The 16,321-nt window shown below is 46.9% G+C and overlaps 1 protein-coding gene across 1 annotated transcript; it reads right to left on the reverse strand.

Moving 5' to 3' along the window:
- Positions 1 to 104: 104 nt before the first annotated feature.
- On the reverse strand, positions 105 to 14,013 carry LOC130044906 (apolipoprotein L2-like). The gene is made up of 4 exons (XM_056137574.1): positions 13,917 to 14,013; positions 7,804 to 7,904; positions 4,139 to 4,265; positions 105 to 1,415 (listed from the first exon to the last, which is right to left on the reverse strand). Exons 2-4 carry the CDS (start codon positions 7,859 to 7,861, stop codon positions 710 to 712), a joined length of 891 nt encoding a protein of 296 aa, XP_055993549.1. The 5' UTR covers positions 7,862 to 7,904; positions 13,917 to 14,013; the 3' UTR covers positions 105 to 709.
- Between the last annotated feature and the right edge of the window lie 2,308 nt (positions 14,014 to 16,321).

The raw sequence follows: 16,321 nt of genomic DNA on the forward strand, positions 1-16,321 counted from the left end.
TGACTAAGATAAACCTTCTGAAAGGCAATGGTGAATGATACTGAAAAGGTCGCACAAAAGACAAATACTAGGGAATGAATTCTTTATTGTTTGAGGCATGAAACCATGGGGAGCGTCAAAAGAGGAATCACCTTTGTTGTAATCCATACTCAAAGCATTGTTGCTCTCCAATTTTCTCCCCATTTTCAACTCATTCATATTGTTCGCCCCTCCTGGTGCATTCTCCAAGCCTCTTTATTCATGCCCTGAAGTCTTCCTTGGTCCAAAATAGTTTCTCCATTAACCCTACACTCTCTAGTCCTCCTCCCCTCCCTTATTTCAGATTCCATGTTCCTGATTTGTCTTTGACTCACCATCCTTACGCATTGCCTGTCTCTGCATACTTTGACATGAATGTCAAAACGCCATAACACCAATTTTATAATCTTCATCTCACCCTCTTTTTTTCTCCAAAAGTTGTTTCCATGCCTTTCTCCTGGATGGGCCTCTGCTCCCCATGCTCATCTGGGGTTACAAAGTCAGAACCAAGCAGATATGCATGAAAGTCTATGAGGTCCTCCAACTTCTTCTCCAACTCCTGAGCATCCTGCCTCATTTTCTCAGATGAACTTGTCTTTGATCCCTTATGCAAGTCTACTGACTCTTTCACAAGACTGGCCATACCAGTCAGAATGGAGATGCCTGCCATGGTCACACCCATGAAACGGGCTCATTTGGTCATAGCCAGAACCGTGCCTTCAAAAAATTTCTGCACCTGATCACCACTTTGGATTGATACTTTCCCAGCATTCATGAAACGTGTGACTTGGGATGCTAGCCTAGGGCTGGCTTGGATCAACTTGATGGCATTGATGCTCTTCATAATCTTTTCTCCATCTTTAGCACAACCAGTTGCTACAGATATAACTTTTGGAGCACCATCCTGAAGAACTTCCTTAATTATCTCCCCTGTGTTGATTTTAACTGACTCCAAATTATTGGCTTTAGTTTTTATAGAGGATTTGATTGAGTGTTCCGCAATGGCGGTACACACACCTGTCACATTAGATGCCATCCCCAGTCCCACCCCTGTTGCTGACAATGCTAGACTTGCCCCAGCCGTCACAGGTGCCAGACCCATGCCAATGATGGTCAGGATGCCAGACACAATGTTGGCGGAGTTGGTCACTATATTGGAGATGGTACAGTCTCTGTGTACCTTGTCGGCCTTGTCTGCCAGTGCCCGGAGCTGTGCTATTTGCCCCTCAAGTTTGCTTTTCACCTCAGGAAACTCTTTCAAAAACCTCTCCATGAACTCCTGAACCTGTTGGTTTTCACTTTTGCCTTCCATGGTGTCCATTTCTTGCATTGTCTCCTTATTTTCTGTGTCTTCCTTTTCTTCCATTTCTGTTTTCGGACTGCCAAGACCCTCATCCCTGAAACAATAAAGGTGGGTTATTAACAGGCAATTTTATCTTCTCTATTGTGGTTCAGGTAAGTTCTATCCTTCATAAGTCACAGATCCTAATCTATCAACCAAACGGAATTTGAGAAATATAAGGAATTCTTTAATTGGCATTAAATACGTTTCATACATGAGTAGGTCCAAATTTTACTTATTCAGACAGAAAATAAATAAATAAATAATCTAAAGATTACATTATCTAAAGATACTCCTAGAGATGAGTACTCGATCATTGTATGACTGAAACATAAGCAGAAAAGTTTGTAAGTCTGTAACTGTACCTCACGGTGATTCATAAAAAAACAAATAAATACACCTTCTCCAGATGGAATCCTGGTGACCATGAGCTTCTATAAGCAGGGCTTTGGCATGGGGGTGCCAGGACTATTTTCTGAACTGCAATGGGGCCAATCCGGCTCCCAGGCAACCTCTGATTCTGGAAGTCACGCCAACAACCCACCCCCAGCGCCATCTTACAGCACACAGCCGTGAAGAAAAAAACCGGCTAGAGGGCCCCACAGCTCCCGGAGAATTCTCCAGGCCCCATCCAGAGCCAATATCACCGGGAGGTCCCAGATGGGGTAGGGGCTGTCTCCCGCCTTCTCCAGATGGAATCCCGGTGGCCATGAGCTTCTACAAGCAGGGCTCTGGCATGAGGGTACCAGGACTATTTTCCAAACCGTGCGGCCACTTATGCGGCCCCGCAACATTTTCTGATATGCAAAGTGATCAATAGAAAGTAAATGATCTAGCATTTGTCCCTGGAAATCAGGTTTGAATGGTGGTGGGAAAATCTGAGCCCAACCCAAATACATCTGGACTGTGTATTTAACTATGGTGCTATGCTGCCCTGGGAGGGGAAGGGTGTCTGTCCCTCTGCCTGTCCCCTTCTGTGGTGGCAACATGGTGCCCTGCATCTTTTAGAGCCTAATGAACAGCCAGGTATGAGACTGCATTGACAAGGCACGTGGGGCTTCATGGGATGGGAGTGGAATCGGCCCTGCTCCCCGCCATGACAATGCTCCAGGTTGCCATCCTCAAATGCCTCCTCCAACTTCTGACCAACCATGATCCCAGAGGCATACATACCAATCTCGGAACCCAGGGGCTTCTGGAAGTAATCCCTCTAGGTTTATTACTAAAATATCCGAAATCCAAATTTGCGTGGCCACTATTGTGGCCACACGACATCATATGCTCTTCATAATCAGCAAGAAAAAACAAATTCTCTAATGATATCTTTGTGGCAGGTCTGAATGTTTGGGAAAATTCCAAATAACAATGTTGAGTCTTTTGTCTTAATATTGAATGTGATCAAAGTAAAGAGAGAGACTAAAGTGGAAATCTGCCATACAGGCAGGGGGGTGGTGGGAGGGGGGTATACTGGGGTTCTTGGTGGTGGAAAATGTGCACTGGTGAAGGGATGGGTGTTTGATCATTGTATGACCGACCAAGACTTGAACTGAAAGGCTTTGTGACTGTTCTCATGGTGATTCAATAAATAATAAATAAATAAATTAAAAGAATAAAGATACTCCTAAGTAGTAGGTATTTAATAAAGAACCACCTAGGTCAAAATAATACCATAATCACTGCAGGTGTTTGTAGAATGGGAACTTCGTGTAAACAAAGAGAAAGAATCCCAGTGTAGACTCTTTCATTCAGAGAACATAATATGCTGTGAGAAAAATTAGGTCGACTATAGACCTATCGGTGGATCTGTCCTTTGCGCTGAAGTCTTGGAAAATGATATCTGGGTCCCTAGATGTCCTCACTGATTTGAGTTTTCTTTTGCTTGAGACTTTTGACATTGGATGCACTAACAAGGTGAGTATACAGCAGGAGCTGCATTGGTGGACATACCATAATGAATATTGTCATGTGGTACTCGTCTCACCTTTGGAAAGGATTAGAGGACCTAGATAAGATCTGTGGATAGTCTGTGGTTGACATCTCTTCATGATGTCACTCCATTTTTTTTTATTAGTGAGACATCATGAGGTACAGTTGTAGACTTACAAATTTTTGTGATTGGATTTCAATTATACAATGATCAAATACCCATCCCTCCACCAGTGCCCATTTCCCACCACCACGGATCCCAGTATCCCTCCCACCCCCCATCCCCCACATCCCACCCTGCATCTGTGGCAGGGCATTCCCTTTTGTTCTCTCTCTTTTATTGGGTGTTGTGGTTTGATGTCACTCCATTTTTTGTCCCATATTGAATATGGAACAGTGATGGCTCCTGAGGACAAGGAAAGTGTCACATCTGAATCCCTATCAGACTCTGCCTCCTTTCTGTGTAGTAAACTGAATCTGTTTACTACATACAGCCTCAGTGAATTTAGCTCTAAATTTTAGGGAAACCACACCAAATGGAGATCTGATGGACATCTCCCCCCTCAAATTTGGAGTTGCTGTCAAAAATGAGTGATCTAGGGGAGAGTGACCTCTGATAGACAGTTTGGTTACTTGACCCAAATTGCTAATCTGCCACCTACAGTCCTCGTCTCTTCTCAACCCAGGACAGTTACTGTGAGGAAATGATACAGAGGACATATTCCTCATGGAATGTTGCGACGAACATTTACCACCCAAACACAGGTCTCTGCCATCCCCAGAGGAAATTAGGCTCATATGTCAAGATGGGTGAGTGACACTCCATCCCCCACCCCCCACCCCTTATCGTACTTGGAAAAATCCTTCTCAGCCTCAAGATTCTCCAAGACTTCATCCTCTGTTATCAGGGATAGCAATTTTTCTTCGCTCATTGTGTCCAGGATATACTGGAAAGCATCTTCGAAAAGGTTGCCACCCTCTAGAAAATAAGAATAAGGTGAAAGTAAATGGTGGTGGAATTGACCAAGTTTTGAGTCTAAGGTACTTCCATGGACCCATCCCCTAAGCACTGCTGATGGAATTATTTGGTGTCATAAAATGAAACATACATTCTTCCCTTAATTCCGATATTAGTATCCTGCCCCTGATGTGGGTATGTTTGGATAGAAGGTCAATTGAATCATAGAATTCTGATCTTAATCCATTAAGACCCAAATGCTTGTGGCAAAAGGAGAAATACTGTCCCCACCTCTCCCCACAAACAGAGGAGAGGCCAGGGCAGGAGAGAGGGAAGGTGGCCATCTGCTATTCAGTAAGTGAGTCCTCAATAGACATCAACTCTGCCAACTCCTTGATCTTGGACCTCCAGACACCAGATCTCATGATATTGTGTCTGCCTCTCTGTGTGGTTAGGGATGGATAGTCTGTCATCCTTTAGAAGGAGCCTGCAGGTACCTTGGTGTATCCCACTAGAGCAGATGGCACAAGTGTGTCCATGTTTGCGGGAAATGGGAGAAATGCGGTATCAACAGCAAACAAGCTCAGCCTCAGAACCAGAGCTGATCAAGGTCAGTTTGAGGAAGAAAGCATAAGATTCTTATGGATTTGGAGACAACAGAATTGCAGCTAGGAGACTATGGGTGAGTGTGTGTGTGTGTGTGTGTGTGTGTGTGTGTGTGTGCGTCTGAGAGAGAGAGAGAGAGAGAGAGAGAGAGAGAGAGAGAAATCATGACATTTTCTGCTGTATAAAACAAAAAGCTATTCTCTTTTCTATTTTTTTTTCATTTGGGGGGTAGATTGGCTACACCCAGAAGTGCTCATGAGCTATTCCTGGCTCTATGCTCAGGAGGGACCTTTTCAGGTGCTCAGGGTGCCATATGTGGTCTGGGGCTTCAAATCAGCATCAGTTCCATGCAAGACTGGCAGTCTCATTGACCCTTGTACTATCTCTTTAGCTCTAAGACTTATACTTATTTCACAGAGAGAAAAGTAAGACTTAGATAGGATAAGGGACCACTCCGCCAACAAATGGGAAGCTCAGGAATTAATCCAAGGAATTGTCAGTTGTCTTTGTGACATTCCAGTGAAATCTCCCTATATTTTAAAAGTACTGCCTTGAGCTGGACCAATAGCACAGCGGGTAGGGCGTTTGCCTTGCACACAGTCAATCCAGGTTCAATCTCCAGTATCCCATATAGTCCTCTGAGCACCACCAGGAATAATTCCTGAGTGTAGAGCCAAGAGTAACCCTGTGCATCGCCGGGTATAACCCAAAAAAGCAAAAAAATAAATTAATAAAAGTACTGCCTGCCACCCACAGGGACATGGGTGGTAGGAAATGTACACTGGTGAAGGGATGGGTCTTGGAACATTGTATGACTGAAACTCAATATGAACAACCTTGGAACTGTGTCTCTCACTGTGATTCAATTTTAAAAAATTATTAAGCACTTGATTTCTGGCTTACTTATAGCATATATATATGGACTTATTACTATTGTTTGATTTTAAAAGAATGTGGCAAACTATACCCAGTGTGTGCCACAACCATGAAGAAAGGATTCCTTCTGCTTGTCATGTTCTCTTCAGATGGGCAGAGGAGAGACATTCTGCAGGTGTGGGGCCAGACCCTCAGCTTTGACCTTTGGGTTCAGCTCTTATCACCTCCTCTCCAGCTCCCCACTGTCACCCCTCACCCCTGCTGGCCCACAAACTTGACAAAAGATCACTGTTTCTTTTGCGAGGGAGCTGAGAGAAAGATTGGTTCATATCCAGCAGCAGTACTCAAGAGTACTGGGTCATTCCTGGCGGTGCTCCAGGAACCTGCATGGCCAGAGTTGGTCGCACGCAAGAAAAACACTTAAATCCCCGTAATATCTCTCTGGCCCCCAAGATCTCCTTGTATCTGGGGGAGGATGTGTCCCAGGAAGCCTCCAGCAAGGACCCGGGGCTATTGGGGGTCCTGCTTCCAACCTATACTCACTCCTCCTCTCTCTTCCATCTTCAAGGTAACTGAGTCAGCAACCTCTGCATCCCAGGGGATCCTGGGAGGGGAGAGAGAAAAAGAGAAAGAGAGAGGGAGAGAGGGAGACAGAGAGAGGGAAACAAAGGGACAAAGAGACAGAGAGAGACAGAAAGGCAGAGAGGGAGAGAGAGAAAGAGAGAGAGGGAGACACGGAGACAGAGAGAGACAGAGACACAGAGACAGAGACAGAGAGAGACAGAGACACACAGAGAGAGACAGTCCCGAGAAACAGAACTTTGGAAAGCATTGTGGATAAGGGTGGGTGCAGAGCTGCTTAGGTTTGATATTGGTCCTAATCAGTTAGAGAGGAAACCAGGGATTTGGCAAAGGTACTCGCCAACGACATTGTCTATTATTGGGAGCTGAGAACTGTGCAGACACCTGGAGATGAGAACAGGTGGCAGCCACCTGAGGCTGTCACATCTGTTATGAAGATGCACAGGCCCGGTGGGAGCTGGGAGAGAGGGGATGGCCATCAGACAAAGGGAACACAGACATGACTTGGTGACAGAGAGGAACCAGGCTGTGTACCTCCAGTATAGTTGATGCTCAGAACTTAATTTATGGAAACAGAATGGATCCTCAATATATCCGCAGAAGGAATATATTGAGGTGAGATTACATATGTGCTCCAGCCACTTCCAGGCAGTAAATATCGAACTTGGTCCAGTGTTACGACCCACTTACCATTAAAAAGAAGTCTAGGGGCTGGAGCAATAGGACAGCGGGTAGGGCGTTTGCCTTGCACGCGGCCAACCCAGGTTAGATTCCCAGCATCCCATATGGTCCCCTGAGTACCGCAGGGGTAATTCCTGAGTGCAGAACCGGGAATAAGCCCTGTGCATCACGGGGTGTGACCCAAAAAGCAAAAAAAAAAAAAAAAGAAGTCTAAAGGGCCTCATGGACAGCATCCAAGGGCATGAACTTGAAGGGGCAGAGGGTAGAAGAAACCAGCAAGATTGCAGGCCTGTGTCCTATTCTTCCCAACATCAAGGCCCTTTTCCTCCTGTGCCCCAGCTTTTCCCCTCCCTGAAGGCTGTCCTGACTTTAATTTGGGCTATTTGCTAGATGACAAGGGGTGGGAAGAGTGGACAACCCAGCCAGGGGACCGGGATGAGGGACCAGGAAGAAGATGCACCCCCCAGGCCCTCAGGTGCTCAAGACACCATTGCCCCTTTTGAGTTTCTAGGTCGCTCCTGACCTCCCACCCCGCCTTCAGCTCTTGATTGCTCTAGATCACAATTCAACCCGAGACACCCCCTTAATTCAGCCCAAGACACCCCCTTAATTCAGTCCAACACCTCCTTAATTCAGCCCAAGACACCCCCTTAATTCAGCCCAAGACACCCCCTTAATTCAGTCCAACACCTCCTTAATTCAGCCCAAGACATCCCCTTAATTCAGCCCAAGACACCCCCTTAATTCAGCCCAAGACACCCCCTTAGTTCAGGGTCTCCAGTAGGCACCAGCCTTGGGAGAAATAGTTGAATACCTGAGTCATTATCTGGGTCCATGGTGCCATGAGGGTCTCTGCATCCCAGCTCCCCCATACTCTGCAATCTGTGTCCGGGTGGACAGAGGCAAGGCTTCACCCTGGTGGGGAGGAACAAAGTGACTGTGAGCAGCTGGGCCAGAAAGGGCAGCAAGGGGACGGGTCTGTGCTTCCCTGCTTCCTGGGGGGTCATACACACTAACACTTAACCCCCGATGTTTCTCTGACTCCTGTCTCTGCTGCTGCTGTTTCAAGAGATTTCTTTTTTAATTTTTTAAAATTTCAATGAGTCACCATGGTGATACAGTTAGAGACTTACAAACTTTCGCGATTATGTTTCAGTCATACAATGATCGAGTACCCACCCTTCCACCAGTGTCCATTCTCTACCACTAATGTTCCTAGTATCCTTTCCACCACCCCCACCTATTCCCACACCTGCCTCTGTGGCAGGCACATTCATTATCTCTCTCTCTGTCTCTTTGTCTCTCTCTCTCTCTCTCTCTCTCTCTCTCTCTCTCTCTCTCTCTCTCTCTCTCAACGTTATGGCTTGCAATGCAGGTACTAAGCGCCATCATGTTTGGTCCATAGTCTACTTTCAGCACACATCTGCCATGCTGAGTGAACTCTCCAACCATCATTTACTTAGTGGTCCCTTCTCTATCCCAGCTGCCTTTTCCCCCAGCATGTGAGACAAGCTTCCAAGCCGTGGAGTGATCTTCCTGGCCCTTATCTCTACTATCCTTGGGTGTTAGTCTCCCATACTGTTACTTTATACTCCACAAATGAGTGCAGTCATTCTATGTCTGTCCCTCTCTCTCTCTGACTCATTTCACTTAGCATGATACTCTCCATGTCCATCCACTTACATGCAAATTTCATGTTTTTATCTTTTCTAATACTTTCATAAGTATTCTATTGTGTAGATGTACTAAAATTTCTTTAACCAGTCAATGCCGACTGGTCCAGCCTTTTTGGAAAACAATATGGACGTTTCTCAATAAACTAGAAATTGAGCTCCCATTTGATCAAGAGATTTCTTAAACCCTACAGCCATCAGTGTCCTTTCCTTTCGTGGGGAACAGTGGGAAGAAAGACTGGGTGACAGCCATGCGAGAGTCATAGAAACAGCAGACCAAACACAGGAAATATGGGAGGAGAGTTCTGGAATGTTCTGGAAACTTGAGAAGTTGGGCACTGCTGTGTTGACTCATTGACAGATGCAACTATAATGAAGGGTCTGTGACGTGCTGGCTCCTTGCGTGCCCCCTCATTCGACACAGCACTCGATTCTCCAGGGTTCTTGATTCTTCCACGACCCTTTTTTTTTTATTTTTTTAACCTTTCTAGCCTTTTGCTCGAGCGGGCCCAGTAACGTCTCCATTGGAGACTTTGTTGTTACTGTGTCTGGCATATCGAATACTCTCGGTAGCTTGCCGGGCTCTCCAAGAGGGGCGGAGGAATCGAACTCGGGTCAGCCATGTTGGCCGCTTGTAAGGCGAATGCCCTACCGCTGTGCTATCGCTTGAACCACTACTCATTTACCTATTTCTGAAATGATCTGCTTGACTTGCAGGGCTCACAGATATCAGGAAGTTCAAGGATCAGCTGGAGTGTTTCAGTTCTGGGAACAAATAGTTGCCCCAGGGGACTGGGAGTTTTCTTCCTTCCTTCCTTCCTTCCTTCCTTCCTTCCTTCCTTCCTTCCTTCCTCCCTCCCTCCCTTCCTTCTTTCCTCCCTCTCTCTCTCGCTTCCTTCCTTCCTACCTTCCTTCCTCCCTCTCTCCCTTCCTTCCTTCCTTCCTTTGTTCCTTCCTTCCCCCCTTCCTCCCTTCCCCTTCACACCTTCTTTCCTCTCCTCCTCACTTCCTCTTCACACCTCCTTTCCTTTCCTCCTTATTTCTTTTCTTCCCTCCTTTTTTCTGCTTTTCCTCCTTGCTTCTTTCCAACATATGGTTTGAAGAACAGTAACAGGAGCTCTTCGGCAGACTTGTCTCTTTTGTTTCTTTTTTTTCTTTATTTTATTTTTATAAAGTAGTTCACAATATCTGATTGCATTTAATAATCGAACACCAATCCCACCACCGTTACACCTTCCCACAACCGTAATTCAGATGTTTCCAACCTGAACCCAGCGCAGAGTCTCCTGCCCCCGTGCCAGGCTGTCCTCACCGGGGCCCCTTGAAGAGGAGCAGGTTGAGTTTCCCTCCCCACCCTGACCAGGGCTCCGGCAGCCAAAGACCTCCAGAACCAGCCACCACCATGCTGAGACCACTCCCCACACTCATGAAGGTACCGGCAGAGGAACAAAGGCATGCGGGTCCCAGGGCTGAGATCTCCAAGTCTGCTCGGATCGGGGCTGAGCATCCTCCACCCAGATCCTCCATATTTCAGTAGGCAGGGGTCACATCCACCAACTGGCCCCCTGGCGCCGTGTAATCTCATCAACGGACAAGACCCAGAGACTACAAAACCCAGCTCCTGGAAGTGCGCGGCCGCTTATTATTATTATTATTATTATTATTATTATTACTATTATTACATCTTATTATCTCATTCTTACTTTGGACAAACTGGCAGGCTACTGAATGTAACCTGCTCACACAGCAGAGTCTGGCAAACTCCCCGTGGCGTACCCAATATGCCAAATACCAGTAACAATGATGGTTCTCATTCTCCTAACCCTGAAAGAGCCTTGAATATGGCACTTTTTTAAAAAAAATCTCAGGGCTAGGATGAAGGAGACGTTACTGGGGCCTGCTCGAGGCAATCGACAAACAACAGGATAGTCGTAACCGTCGTGATCCATCCTGAACCCCAACCCTTGCCATAAAGCAGAAGCTACTCTTTTGTAGGAAAAGAACACCACTCCCTGCAGTGCTCAGCTCTGGCTGCCCCAGATAGAACCTGGGACTCTGCATGCAAAACATAAAAAGAAAATTTTTTTTACTCTGGAACTCTCTGAGCTTCCGGTGTCAGGGTTATCTCCGATTGAAGGCATTCTTGACTAGTATTCATTCCAACAGCATTTCTGCCCCTTTCTCTCTTTGCTTCCCTGGAATCCCTAGGTCAATGTTGTTTCTCTTAATGCTGCCCCATAAATCTATCATATTGTCTTTATCTTTTCTTAATATCTTTTTCTGTATCCTCGAATTATTTTGGTGAGGGTGATGGTCACACCCAGCGGTGGTGAGGGATTACTCCTGGCTCTGTGCTTAGGAATCACTGCTGGGGGTCTCAGAAGACCCTGTGGGTAGATCCAACCCAGGTCAGTCATGTGCAGAACAAGTGTACTATTGCACTATTGCTACGACTCCTATACTCTTCCTCTGGGATAGTGTTCTCTATTTTTGTCCTTGAGGTCACTGAATGAGTTTCAGTTTTGTTTTTTAAATTTTTTTGTTTTTTAATTTTTATTTTATTTCTTTGATAATTTATTTTGCTTTTTGGGTTGCACCCGGCGACGCACAAGGTTTACTCCTGGCTCTGCACTCAGGAATTACTCCTGGTGGTGCTCAGGGGAACCATATGGGAATTGCTGGGAATTGAACCCGGGTCAGCCGTGTGCAAGGCAAACGCCCTCCACACTGTGCTATTGCTCCAGCCCCTTAGTTTTTTTTTTTAATTATATGTCCAACACATGCTATTGTATGCTTTTTTTACATAAGCTATTGTATTGGTCAGCTCATTTATTTCTCTTTGGGGGGGGGAGGAGATGAGGAAGGGGAGATGTTTTTCAAATTATCATTCAGAATTGAAGGAATAATTTTAAAAAAAAAACATTTTCACCCAAAATCAGAGAGTATGGGGTAAATTGTCTGCCATAGAGGCAGGGGGAGGGTGGGATTGGACTGGATTGAGGAGGGGGATACTGGGGACGTTGGTGGTGGAAAATGTGCATTGGTGGAGGGATGGGTGTCCGATCATTGTCTGACTAAAACTCAAACATGAAAGTTTTGTAACTGTATCGCATGGTGATTCAAAAAAAGAAAAGAAAAAAAAAACATTTTCAGGCAAACAGTAGCTAAAGTTATTACAGCTGATAAGTCATTTCTGTAAGGATACTAATCAGTCTTTTGTGAAAGTCAAGGAGGAAATATGACTCAGAAGGAGAAAAAACAGATGTGAAAAAGTATAAATGTGAGAAGCAGAAAAAACATAAAATGTAAGAAAGAAGCAAAGCAATAAAGGAACTTGCAGAATGAAAAAAAAATTTTTCAACCTCTGAACATCGCTGGATGTGACCCAAAAAGCAAAAATAAAAAAAAAAAAAGAGGAAGCCTTCCTCTTCCAAAAAAAAAAAAAGTGGGAGGGGGAAGGGCTAGAGCGATAGCACAGCTGGGAGGGCATTGACCTTGCATGCGCCCAACCTGGGTTCCATTCCCAGCATCCCATATGGTCCCCCAAGCACCGCCAGGAGTAATTCCTGAGTTCAAAGCCAGGAGGAATCCCTATGCGTCAGCAGGTGTGACTCAAAAGAAAAGAAAAAGAAATAAGAATTTCCACAAAATCCACCAATTCTATCCCAGCGATGCTTATGACAGCCAAGATCTGAGAACAACCCCAGTGCCCGATGAGGGCGTAAAGACGTGGAATATAGGCACCGTGGGACTCTCCTCGGCTGTCAGACAAAATCCTTGCTTTTGGTTCAGCACCCCTGAAACTATTGGGAGTCTTACATTAACTCAATTAGAGGGAAAGGTCCAATCTCAATGACCTCACTCCCCTGAGATATATAAAGGAACAAAGAGTGGGGATGGACCGTGGTGGGTGAAATCAACCCTGGACCCTGACAGCAGAACTCAGGGGACTTTTGGCAAATGCACCATTGTCCAAATCTTGGTTAAAAATAAAACAACAACAACAACAACAACAATAATAATAATAATAGATCATTTCACGTTGGTGGTGGCAAATGTGCACTGGTGAAGGGACGGATGTTAGAATATTGCCTGAAACCCAATCGTGAACAACTTTGTAAAGGGTGCATCTCACCCATAATTCAATTAAAAAAAAATTTTTTTTTGAAGACCATTTCCAAGAAGTGGTTCAGAAACCTGATGGCTTTCTGTTGGGGTACTGTGAGCTGTGCAGAGGTCTAGGTGCATGCAACTCCCTCAGGCACCGTCGCGTGCAAAAAAAAACGGTCCTAGTCCCGCTTCCGATGCGTCTCTGGCTACACCCCTCCTCCCTTCCTCTTTCAGGGCTCTCGCCTTCAGTTTTTGCTAAACTTGTTTATTGGGGCCTCTGACCCACCTGCAGGAATCTCTTTCTTTTGGGGTCTCCCCCAGGCACAGGGAGGAGGGCTGTGCTGCTGTTAAGCTCCTTTTTATTCATGGTCAAAAAGCAAAAGCCCCAAGATAGGGTAAATATGGGGGTGTCAGCAGTGGGGCCCCCCCACCTCCCCCGGGCAGCTCCTGGATCCCGGGCACACAGGTCTGCTCTGACCCCTTCACTCCCATGGTCCCCTCACCTCAGAGAGTGGTTGATGGGAGATCCCTGTCATCTCCCACTTCCTCTCCCTCATGGGACCCCAGGAAAGTCACTCCCCTCCTCGGCCTCAGTTTCCCTCAGGACCTAGCACTGAGCAGGCGCCCATACTTGGGTGGGTAAAACCAAGCCTGAGTTCTGGGATCTCAGGGACAACGTGATCCCTGAGTCTTGACAGAAATCCTTTGTCCCCGCCCTCCCCCACCCTGGTCAGCAGGGTCCAGGAGTCCCAGGGTCCAGAGCACAGTGGGGAGAGGTTCAGACTCCCCCACCCTCCTCCTCCTGCTCCTCCTCCGCTGCCTCCAAATTCCCAAAGGGAAGAGCCCCCCACATTCACACCATCCACGTGCCTGCTGAGATCACTAGTCTCAGGGACTCAGGGACATGGGATGTTGGGGTGTCCTGCTGACCCCAGCTGAGCCCCCTCTCTCTTTTTAAGGCATAGGGCAGGGGCAGTGGTCACACAGACCTGGGTTCAAATCCAGCCTCTGCCTCTGCCTCACCAGGCTCATGTCCTTGTCCATGAACAGTCAACTGACCCCCTTTTCTGAGCGTGGGTTGCAAGGATGGGGGTGAGAAGTTCAGGGTGGGCGAGGGGCAGGGAGGGGCCTCTTGCCAGCTTACCAGGGTCTCTTGGTGGTTGGGATTTGGATCCAGGGGCTCTTAGCGGTTGGGATCTGGATCCAGGCGCTCAGGTGCAGCCTCGGGCCAACTGCCTGTGGATAACAACACCCCTATCTGACGGAAAGTAAAGCAAAACAGAAAGTGAAATTCAGAAAGCACCAGCAGGCACACACATCCACCCAATCAGCCTCTCAGGCTTCCTCGTGCCAGGCCTGTCTCCTCCTTCAGAAAGGAGAAACAGCCCAGTTACTGTGCAGCCTCGGGCCAACTGCCTGTTGATAACAACACCCCTATCTGACAGAAAGTAAAGCAAAACAGAAAGTGAAATTCAGAAAGCACCACCAGGCACACACATCCACCCAATCAGCCTCTCAGGCTTCCTCGTGCCAGGCCTGTCTCGTCCTTCAGAAAGGAGAAACTGCCCGGTTACTCCGGTCACCTCAGGAAATTAATTTCCTCCCTGTAGCCTTAGATCCAATGCCCGATCTTCCTGACACCCCTCCCCAAACACACACACACACACATCACACATTCCACACCACACATTCCACTAGGGTCTCACTGCTGGGCAGGTTGGGAGCAGGAGGCTTTTGGCTTTTGGAATGTGTTGGCACAGGTCCGTCCTGCTGTTGGAGCACCGGCTCCTCCCACCTAGGAAACCATGCACATCCTACAACGCCCACACCCAGGGTCACCTCCTCTGAGAAGCCCTCCCGCACCTCCTTGCCTACAGTGTCCACTGTGCCTGCTCTTTTCCATGCATCAGTTGACTTTCACAGTTCCATCCAAAGCTTCTGCTGCCTCTGATGCCACCCTTGTGCTTCAGTTGAATGGGTGGAACCTGCAGCTTTTTGGAGCTGTTTGTTATGTTTGAGGGAGAGAGGAATATTGGGCCACTTTGTTGGTGGTGGTCAGGGCTTACCCCTGGCTCTGTCGGGGTACCGGGGACCATATGAGTGCTGGAGATTGAACCCAGGCCAACCACATGCAGGGCAAGTAGCCACCTGCTGTACTGTCTTGCAGACCTGGGGCAGTTTGTTTTATAGTTGTTGTTGTTTATTTTTATTAGTGAGACACCATGAGGTACAGTTGTAGACTTACAGATTTTGTGCTTGAGTTTCAATTATACAATGACCAAGTACCCATCCCTCCACCAGTGCCCATCCTCCACCACCACGGGTCCCAGTATCCCTCCCACCCACCCCCTGTCCCCCCATCCCACCCTGCCTCTGTGGCAGGGCATTCCCTTTTGCTCTCTCTCTCTCTCCTTTTGGGTCCTATGGTTTGCAAGAGAGGCATAGAGTGGCAATCATGTGTGGTCTATAGTCTACTTTCAGCATGCTTCTCCCATCCTGGGAGGATCCTCCCAACACCCTTTATTTTACCCTGCACTCTCTTTTCATTTCCTCCTCCTCCTCCTCCATGACTCTCTTATCTCACCCCACCCCTTGCTATTGCATTCTCTTTCCCCCGCTGGTCAACTCAGAGAAACAAGTGGCATTTCTCAAAAGGTTTGGAGCTAGAAGTTGAGCTCCCATTTGACCCAGCTATACCACTTCTAGAAACTTACCTTGGGTGCCCAAAACCACACCGCAGAAACACCATCTGTGCTTCTAAGTTCATTATTCACAATAGCCAGAATCTGGAAACAACCTGAGTGCCTGGGAACAGACGAAGGGATAAAGAAACTATGTGTACACCTACACAATGGAATACTATGCAGCAGTTAGGAAAAATAAGGTTATAAAATTTGATATATATGGATAGCACAGCGGTGGGGCGTTTGCCTTGCAAGCAGCCAGCCCAGCCGAGCCGGGTTCAATTCTCCACCCCTCTCGGAGAGCCCAGCAAGCTACCGAGAGTATTTCACCCGCACGGCAAAGCCTGGCAAGCTACCCATGATGTATTCAATATGCCAAACACAGTAAAAACGAGTCTCAAAACGGAGACGTTACTGGGCCCACTCGAGCAAATCAATGAGCAGTGACAGTGGACAGAGGACAGTGACAGTGTATCATGCTGAAAGAAATGGATCAGAAAGAGAGGGACAGATATAGAATGACTGTTATTTACTGGTGAGATATAAAAAATAGTATGAGACTAATATCCAAGACCAGAAAAAAAACAAGGGCCAGGAAGACCGGTCAATGGTTGGAATCTTGCCACAAATGCGTGTAGAGCAAAGGGAAATTAGGGTAGAGAAGGAACCACTATGACAATAATACTTAGAAATGATCATGCTGGACAAGAACTGAGTGTTGCAAGTAGTTATCTACATGACAACCTTTCGGTATCTGTATTGCAAACCATAATGCCCAAAAGGAGAGAGAGAGAGAAAGAGAGAGAGAGAAAAGAGAAAGAGAGAGAGAGAGAAGAGAGCCTGCCACAGCAGCAGGAAGTGGTGG

Source organism: Sorex fumeus, unplaced genomic scaffold (assembly GCF_029834395.1).
Source record: "Sorex fumeus unplaced genomic scaffold, SorFum_2.1 ptg000125l, whole genome shotgun sequence".
Taxonomy (NCBI): Eukaryota; Metazoa; Chordata; class Mammalia; order Eulipotyphla; family Soricidae; genus Sorex; species Sorex fumeus.

What these genes read in the sequence shown, in the direction of transcription:
- LOC130044906 (XM_056137574.1), bottom strand. Translation starts at nt 7,861, where the DNA reads ATGGGGGAGCTGGGATGCAGAGACCCTCATGGCACCATGGACCCAGAT. An exon ending in GGACCCAGATAATGACTCAG is followed by an intron (nt 4,266 to 7,803) that starts GTATTCAACTAT and finishes CTTATTTTCTAG; the next exon opens with AGGGTGGCAACCTTTTCGAA. An exon ending in GCTGAGAAGGATTTTTCCAA is followed by an intron (nt 1,416 to 4,138) that starts GTACGATAAGGG and finishes TTATTGTTTCAG; the next exon opens with GGATGAGGGTCTTGGCAGTC.